The sequence below is a fragment of the Mycetomoellerius zeteki genome, unplaced genomic scaffold (genome assembly GCF_001594055.1).
Source record: "Mycetomoellerius zeteki isolate Tzet28-1 unplaced genomic scaffold, Tzet1.0 scaffold108, whole genome shotgun sequence".
NCBI lineage: Eukaryota > Metazoa > Arthropoda > Insecta > Hymenoptera > Formicidae > Mycetomoellerius > Mycetomoellerius zeteki.
The window spans coordinates 891,567-901,008 of record NW_017255996.1 but is presented as its reverse complement, the minus strand read 5'-3'; the positions used below and the strand labels follow the sequence as shown (position 1 = coordinate 901,008).

The following is a 9,442-nucleotide window of genomic DNA, read 5'->3' as shown; positions in this document are numbered from 1 at the left end:
GCGGCCGCGTCTACGTCGAGGCTCGCTTACGAACTCTTCTGGTAATCGGAATCATCCGTCTCAGTGTGATGACGTCGAGGTGTCATATGCAGCACCGACCGTGAACGCGCGATCGCAGGAACATGTCCGCGAACTGCGCTTCTCTGCACGACGGAGTGAACTGGAAGAGGATACTACTTCTCGGGGAAAGAAGAGTCGGGCGTCTCGAAACCTCTCACCGGAGGTTGTGATATAACGTTCTATTTCTGTGCCATCGTACGCGAAACGCGAAGGACCTATCCACGAAGTAAAAGCGCGAGAGCATCTCCGTCACGACGTCGCTCGATCGTTAATCTTTCTTGCTCTTCGGTATAAGCTTATTGAAAAAAATGCTGGTGTGTGTTCGCTATACGTAATCTTTACATCCGTTAGTCCGTTTGATTTGTATCGAATATGTACGCGGATCTCGATACAGTGCTCGACAAGCTTATATGCGCTGTCATATTGATAAAACAACTTGTTTAAATTCAGCGAATATTTTAACATCTGACGTCCAATTCATAGTGATCATTTAAAGCCTTAGGGCACATAGGGAAACTTAAGATGTAAGACTTGAGCAGTAAGAAAATCAACATGTTGGATTCGCTATTACTTACTTACCTTACGTTATGGTCTCTACCGTGATTGGTCGATTCGCTTACTACTTAAGTCTTACGTCTAAAGGTTTTCTTATGTACCATGGCCTTTAAGAAGAAAAAAACAAGAAAACCCAACTACTTTTTTGATTTGGAGCTTTGAATATGTTGTGTAAACTCCAAATAATTTACACCAAATGGAGCTAAGTATATTCAATAAAGTTGTTTTCCGAAAACGATGTTGCGATTTGGTCTTATATATCAATTTATTCATTGTTTATATTATTCTATTTGTACTTTTAATATTTCGTAAAAAATGGCTGATTTTATTTTTAATGCTTATTTTTAATGCAAAAATTGTATTGTCTTCGCATATGGAAATTATCATACATGACTGAATTTAGCGCTTTTAGATAATACACGAGATTACAGGAAATCGACGATTTATATTTTTTAGATAATACACGAGATTAGAGGAAACCGATATTTATATAGAGAAACGTAAAATTAGTTCATTTTAAGATTGTATCCCTTAAAGTGAGGTTGAATATTTTTAAGAAAATGTACATCTTTCATTTTAATCTATATCGTAACGTTCATATATCCAAAGCTCATTAAAATCAAGGGAGGGGATGCCGAGACGGTTGAGTTTTTTTTTCTTTATAAATTCTTTATTTTCAATAAAAATTTAACGATCTATTTTCGCTTGCATTATTTTGCATGTAATTTTCGGATTTCTTTTATCACTGCGCAGTACAACGCAATTTCGAGGCAATCTGTATCGAGGTCCGGGTGTTTATCTGTTCCAATATACCATATGATGGCCGCAATCCGTGAATTGTCTTGTGTAAGATGCTTCGGTTGCTCGTTATTGTTCAATCGAAATTCTTAAGCGAACTATTCCGAATGCGTATTAAAAATTTCAAACGGTCCAAGCGATCCAAACTGAAACAACGGGACGTCGTAAGATTTTAAAAGACATTTGTTAGACATTCTAATCTTTCAAACATCTTAATCTTTCGCACCTGGGACATTCTTTCGTGGTAACTTGCTCCTGCATTACACGGGCGACGACTACATGGAAGACTTCTCTTATGCACATCGACGGTATTCCCTGTATATTCTCCTGCATCGTAATCAAAACTGCAGTCCGTATGGAACTTCCTTATAAGCACGCGATATTCCTTGAATGTTATATAAATATTATTTATCTGTTTTAATATTCATATAAAATTCTAAGAATATTGTGTCTTATAGGGTCACGGTAGACTTCGATTATCGGTAGCTAACGTGTATAGATAACGATTAGAGATAACCGGCATTGAACTAGCGGCCAAAAATCAAGCAGCTCGTTACAATTCAGTCCCTACATTCGGCGTGCGTGCGCGCGGAGCGCGAGGCGAGGGTACGCGCATATGTACGCATAATTTTTGTAATAAGACAATCGCGCGCCGATTCGGATGCGTAGCTCGTGCCGGTCTCCTTATCGGAGTTTGATACGTAGCCGATATCACGTACACGTTGCGACACGATGCATGGCCAAAAAGTCTTGTTCCTATTTCTCTTAGTATGTATGTGTGTGTGAGACTAACGATACGGCCGATTTCCGGACGGTCATATCAGGAAAAAGAAACAAAAAGAAAGAAGAGAAAGAAAAGAAAAAGAAGAGTAAACGAATAAATAGAAACTGGTCTATCTCCCAGCATCTTCCGCAACGATCGCGCGCGTCCGAACGCGTAGACGCCGCACGTGGCAATCTTATCTTGCGACCGCCAGTTGTTTGAATGTCTCCATCATATACATATAAAACAACTGCGTTCGACGCGCCGAACGAAAGGTCGGAACAGAGTGAGAAAAAGCTAGAAGCTAATCGCTCGCGCGATTAAATCCCGGTACGTAGACGCGTGACGGGCTTCTCGTTTAATATAAATGCCTAGTACTTATAGTATTTTCACCGTTAATTTATTGACCCTAATGTAAAAGCGGCGACAGCCGAGGCGGTTAATAGTCGACTGAGTGATAGGGGGCGAAAAGGGGCGAGAGGACGTAATAAAGAGGGTTGAAATGGGACGGACACATTGGGAATTAGCGGATCATCGATATATTAGTACAACGTTACGGTAAAAACGGTTGCGGAAGGGATTATAGCATTATTTATCGAAAGATCAGCGCGCATCTGCGATCCTGATCATCATGCTCGACACGTCGCCTCTATTTTCGTAGGGGCGCGTCACGCGCTTCTCCGTCTTCGAATTACATTTACGAATGTGGGGAAGATTGCGGTGCATGAGGGGGGGCTGAGATCGACGGAGACAATTACGATCTCACGTAAGTCGATACGAAAAGGCGAACACAGTTGTAGCTAGGCAGTGGTCTATGGGATGATCGAACAGGACGATATAATGATTTGGAGCTTGATGTGATATAATACTTATGTGCCAAATAGCGTTTTCGCGGGCGGGGGGTTAATCAAAAAAAAGGAAAAAGAAGAAGAGAGAGAGTGAGAGAAAAACCTCTAGTTCCGAGTCGCCTCGTTGGCTCGACGTGAAACGAATTTTTTGCGTCTCCTCCTTTTTTCACGTTTTCTTCTTTTTGTTATTTATAATCAGTGCAATTACATACACACACGGTACCTAATATAATTTTATAAAGAGAGCCAGTATCCTCGATATATCTGCACCCGTTTTGTTGGGGCTCGACCGGCATCAGATTTAAGGTAGCTTAATGTTGATAATAATTTATTTTATGTATATAATGGATTCTTACATTGTGTCGGGAGATAATCATCGATCCGCGGTCCGACACGAGCGTCAATATTATTAATGTACAGTGTAACTATATTGTGATGTATCTACGTAGCTACATTATATATATAACTATTTGAAGTATGTAGATTAATAATGTTAAACGCGATATGTATTCTTATTTTCAATGTCATTATTATCTTTATTATTATCTTTATTATTATTATTATTATTATTATTATTGAGATGGCACCATTATTATTATTATTATTATTATCATTATTATAAATATTACAGTTATCAATATCATCGTTGCTTATTTAGTACACTATTATTTAAGTGACGAGCCTTATTATTTTTAGTAGCAAGAAAAAGGTTGTACGTGCCAGTTTTAGACAAGAACGGCAAGTGAAAGTTCGTTGGTCGTTTATGCTCGAATACTCAATCAAATTTTAATGCAATATTTCTATGTGCATGTTTCCTTCGTTTGAGCCGTTTTCTTCATCTGTGATGATTTTGGAATACTGCATCTAGGAATTTCAATTTTATATCACATTCATGATCTTCATTTTAAAGTTTTAAAATATATTTTTCTCTTTAGATCAATTTTTCATTGTCACTTTCAAAAGTAAGTTTCGAAAGAAATTCAATTTTCTTTTAATCATTTTACTATTAAACAATGGCAATTTTTCATTTAGCAGAAAAAATGATATATTTTGGGTAAATAATCTACCAATTGCATTTTTTTTTCAATTGTGCCATACCTTCGTTATAAACATTGAAAAATTTAATTGTTTTCACGTTTGTAAAATTTTAAAGTTAAACCACCTGACAATGTAACTCGCGCGTGCAATGGAGTTTGGGTCCGCGTTTCTCTTTTTTAAAAATCTTACCGATTCTTATTGTTGCCCGCAGTGTTTGCTTTGATAAAAATCGGTTTTGCATTCCATCGATTGCGATTTCCACCCACACAATAATCGTTGAAATTAGCAACGATATTTAGTCCGTGGCGATCTCCTTACTTTCAAATATCACGAATGTTACGCGATAATATATCAGCACACGATTATTATATTTACTGGCCTTTACATGCAACCAATGCGAATGCAAACTGTAAGAATAGTAAATTGTAAATCGAATTACACTACTAATATTATAATATATTTAACGTAAAGAAAAAGTGAACACTAACATCTCCGCTCTCAATATTCCAAGCATTCACTTCATTTACATGTACGTTGTTGTTAATGGTATAAAAAATATAATAAAATAACGCTTTACCGAAATTCAATCTTAGTTTTAGGGGTATACGACACTATTTCTAGATGAAAAACTTGTATGTATGAGGGATGTATATAGTTATGCAGTACCAGTGCAAATGAAGAGAGAAAGAGGGAGTGAAAGAGAACGAAAGAAAGAATAAAAGAGAGGGAGAAAGAGAAAGAGAGTGAAAGGTAGTGAATATAAAAACCAGTCAGACGATGTGTATGTATGAATGAAATAGAATTCTCACGATCATCTTAACACTACTCGTGTCGTGATCGTAGTACATTATCGGTATATCATTATCAATAGCATAAAATCAAAATATATATTTAGGATGATGGGTAAATCGCTACTGATAACACTACTTTAAATTTTATTTATTGATACATACTCATAAAGGAATAGTTTTCATCGCGGCAGTGTTAAGATGAGCGTACAAAGCATACAGTAGAAAGGAAAAGTCATTCTTCGGAACGCACATATAAAGCAGTAAAATTTATAAGTTTAAAAACGTAATGCGTTTTTGCACTTACTGTTATTATGAATAAATCGCATCTGAGAATACAAGGACACTTTCATTGAATATAATTGATAAATCTAAAATAGAAGTCTCATCAAGTACGCACCACAAGCTGGCTGTGAGTCATGTGACTAACTCTCCTTCATATTTCATTGTTGACAAAGAGCACGCATATATTCATCACTATCGCTTAAATTAAAATATACGAATAAACATTGGGAAAATGTAATTATTTATTTATGCTGACACGACCCAAGATGACTTTTCCTCATAGATAGAGACATCAAATGCACTGTATATCACAATAGAGAACAGCACTATTATAAACATAAAAAAATATGATTATATTTATTATAATTTGAAAGCTAGGTACTCTTTGTTGTTTGTATTTTACAAGCGTAATCATTATTATATATAAATAAATATGAACTATATAAATGAATACAAGACTTTTATTTTTACATGTATATCATACAGAACAACTAAGGAGTTAAAAGACAATTTAATGATAACGAAAATATGTGGTTAAGATTAATAAGGTTTCATCTATTTGTATCTCTGTGGCCGCCAGTTTTTTCATCGCATTTTGCGCTTTTTCAAGCTGTTGAATTTCAGATGGCGTCATCATTTCTGCAATCTGTAAAAAGAGTTTAAGTTATTATCATTTATTAATTTGCTTTTGGAATTCCTTATATCACAGTAATATAAGAATATTAATATTACATCAGCCAATTGTTGTTCCGTAGCGCCATGTTCCTTCAAATTAGCAGAGAGTATCTGTACTCTCAATTGCTTTTCTATCATACGTTTATTACTATTCGATTCATGTTCCCGTCTTGTTATAATATTATACAATGCATGATAACAATGTTCGATTTCCATTTCGACAATTTTAGTTAAATCGATGCAGAAGCGATAAGGTAGTTTTGTAGGTCCTGATGAAGTACCACTTTTCTTTAATTCTTGAGTTTGTATGTAATTTTCCTGTGACAAGCTATATGTTAAAAATTTGGCTTCTTTAGCTGGAATCATCGCTAATTTCTGGATTTGCTCCAGACTAACATCAACTTCATAACGAACTAATCTAAAATCACAGAAAAAAGCTAAAAGATTAGAAGAAGCATACAATTAAAATATTAAAACATTCTCTTCCCTACAGTAAAGCGAAATATTGAGGATTAAATTTGTAACTTGCCTGAAAATTCTTGCAGCTTTGGAACCGAACCTTTCTGTTACAATATTTTCCAAAGTTGTCCACGTTAACTCTTTGAATGCGTTCTTCATATTAACGCTGTACTGCCCACCACCAGAATCGCCAACTCGTTTGATGAATTGCGTTTTATCTTCTTCTAAAAGCCGCAAGTACTGATCAATATAACGTTCAAGAACTTCATAATTCAACTTTTTCACTTGTTCTTTTATCTCAGTATACGGAATTGGATTCGATGTATCTGCCCAAGATGCAGTTCGCAAGTACATCAAGTTAATCAATTCTCTCGTTAATTCTCCAGCTTCTTTGTCAAATTTTCGAGTCACAGCTGATATAACAGTTTGATCCCTGTATATAAATCATACATTAATATTTTAAGATACAATCAGAGAGGATTGTAAATTAAGAATTTTACCTAAGATCTTGAGTAAATCGATCAAAATTGACCTTCCAATATATTTTTCTATCCGAAAACTCAACATTTTGTCCTTCCAATGATTTGGATATAGCCAGCAAATCAAGATTTGGTAAGTCATACTTAGGTTTTTCAGTATCTTCTGACATTGTATCAAAAGATGTACAATTCATTAAAAATTGATTTTTCACTAATAATTCAAATACATTTTTTAGGTCAGGAATAGAAGGCGATTCATCAGTAGCTAAAAAAAATATAGATTTAGATTATTAATACACAAAATTTCAGAGTTTATTATATTACAATAGAATTTAAAAAATAACTTTAAAAAATAGAAGCTGAATAAGAAAAGATATTATACTTTTGAATCATACAGTTAGAAGGGGCCTGTTCAATTCGTTTGTATGTTTTTATTATGACTTCAGATGCTGTGATATATCCACTCTTTAATATTTCTTCAAACATGATTTCACCCTCGTCTCCACAGTAAGTTTTTGCAAAAAGTATGTATCTGTAATGAATATTTATATTTCTAACATGAGACAAATTATATATATGATACAATTAAAACTCTTATTTCAATGTGTAAAAATACCTTGGATAGCGAAGCATCATAATAATTTTGTTTTGGTGTATAGTATACTCAACACGTAAATTATCCTCATTTTTGTGATAAGTGACAAAGCCAAATTTTATAAGGACACTTAGTCCTTCTTTTACCTAAATAAGATAATCACATAAAAATATGTTAGCAAAAGAGAAGGTCCAAATGAATACGACATATTAATCTTAATACTCACGATTGGATCGTTCGTATCTTGCATATTTCTTTTCTTTGAAAAATTAGGAGCACCAAGTAATTAGTTATAACATTTATAAACAATTGTTCAAAATACATAAACACTTATATATACTTTCTAAAAATGTTAAATGTATAAAAATTACTTAATAATTTTGTATACTTATTAGTGATGAAAATTAACCTGGGATACAAACGACTCATCGTATGTATTAAAGATTAATAAGTACAAAACGTATATTTCAACATAGAGCAAAATTCATAACCTGATCTTATATTCAAACTCATCTGAGGTAGAATCTAGAAATGCTGTATGGTCATTTCATTGAGTGGAATCTTAATCCAAAAATAATTATCTAGGGGAGAGGATAGTTTTTTATATTTCAACAATGAGAAAATGAAGCTTAATCACAATAGATTTCTTATTAATTAAGAATTCACTTATTTTATTTCTCATTTTTAAAAAAATATTGATATCTATATACATAATGGTTTCAAATACTAATAAACTATAAAACTATTCATAATATACAATATGTAATTAGTGATTTTTAACTCATATAAATATAAAAAAATTCTCCAAATGATTGTTTATGCAAAAAACAGTACGTGACTATTTTCAAGTTTAAAACCAGTATTTATAGTAAATTCTTATATTCAAGATAGTTTTTAATGGTTTTAAAATGTCATGATTCAATCAGAAAGCTGTATTAGCATCTTAAGATTAATTAAGACGATCTTGAATATATAAGATCATCAATTTTCATTATTAGTACATAATACAACTGCAAACATTGTTTACCTTTATTTTTGATAGACATGTTCCAAAATGTAATGCAGATAACGTTTTTGTTCCATATAATAAATTATTACCAATGTGTCTTATGATAAGACCAAAGGATTCTTCTAACAATAACAAGCACAGTTTGTTATAAAAATCCCTCATATTTATGATAATTAATTTCTGTGCTTTCAATTTATATGTAATTCCAAAAGCAACCACATGTAAGCTGTTTTTACATGGACCTAACAGCGTGGTACTTCTTTTTACAAAATCTTTTTTTAGTACCCTTCAGATGGAGAGAATTTGCAATGCCTTCAATTTATACCAACAGTTCAATTTCTTTTTGAGATTGTGTGACACTTGCAAAGAATGTCCAATTCTTGAGTAATTGAGGTTATAGTATCACGTATAACCACAGTGTATAACCATGTGTATTTAAGTGCAACAATGGGTGCATTCAGTACTACAACCGCTCACTGAGCGCTCAGTGAACGCTTGCATCTTATTGGTATATTCCGTTAGAACTAAAAATATAGACCAAACAGATACAAGAGCTCACTGAGCGCTCAGTGAGCTCTTGTATCTGTTTGGTCTATATTTTTAGTTCTAACGGAATATACCAATAAGATGCAAGCGTTCACTGAGCGCTCAGTGAGCGGTTGTAGTACTGAATGCACCCATTGACAACCAATTTCTGTTGTTTGTATGAATTTGTTTGGTCTATATTTTTAGTTCTAACGGAATATGCCAATTAGATGGAAGAGCTCATTAAGCGCTCAGTGAGCGGTTGTAGTACTGAATGCACCCAATGTCTTTAGGCCGGAATCAGACTACGCATTGAAGATTCAAATTGAAGATTGAAGATTAAAATTTGACCAGTGAGGACAAAGAAATTTTAGCTCCTATTGTTTTGATTGGTCAAATTTCTAATGGAATCACAAGCAGAAACACAAGCATCATCGTACGACATAGAAAACAAGCTCTCCTATTGGATATCGAACGACGCACGTCGGATGTCGTACGCAGTGTGAATCCTACATAAGTAATTAGTAATACTGGATTCACACTGCATTCGATTTTCGTCGTACGA

General features: G+C 33.9%; 1 protein-coding gene across 1 annotated transcript; it reads right to left on the bottom strand.

Moving 5' to 3' along the window:
- Positions 1 to 5,619: 5,619 nt before the first annotated feature.
- Polr3C (RNA polymerase III subunit C) lies at positions 5,620 to 8,731 on the bottom strand. Its single transcript, XM_018452191.1, has 7 exons — positions 8,371 to 8,731; positions 7,365 to 7,489; positions 7,144 to 7,280; positions 6,770 to 7,013; positions 6,340 to 6,702; positions 5,868 to 6,228; positions 5,620 to 5,781 (listed from the first exon to the last, which is right to left on the bottom strand). The coding sequence occupies exons 1-7, from the start codon at positions 8,512 to 8,514 to the stop codon at positions 5,647 to 5,649; spliced, it is 1,509 nt and encodes a 502-aa protein (XP_018307693.1). The 5' UTR covers positions 8,515 to 8,731; the 3' UTR covers positions 5,620 to 5,646.
- Between the last annotated feature and the right edge of the window lie 711 nt (positions 8,732 to 9,442).

Coding starts and splice junctions, on each gene's coding strand:
- Polr3C (XM_018452191.1), bottom strand. CDS start 8,514: ATGAGGGATTTTTATAACAAACTGTGCTTGTTATTGTTAGAAGAATCC. Junction 7,490..8,370: donor CATGTCTATCAAAAATAAAG/GTAAACAATGTT, acceptor TATCTTATTTAG/GTAAAAGAAGGACTAAGTGT. Junction 7,014..7,143: donor TGAACAGGCCCCTTCTAACT/GTATGATTCAAA, acceptor TATTTTTTTTAG/CTACTGATGAATCGCCTTCT.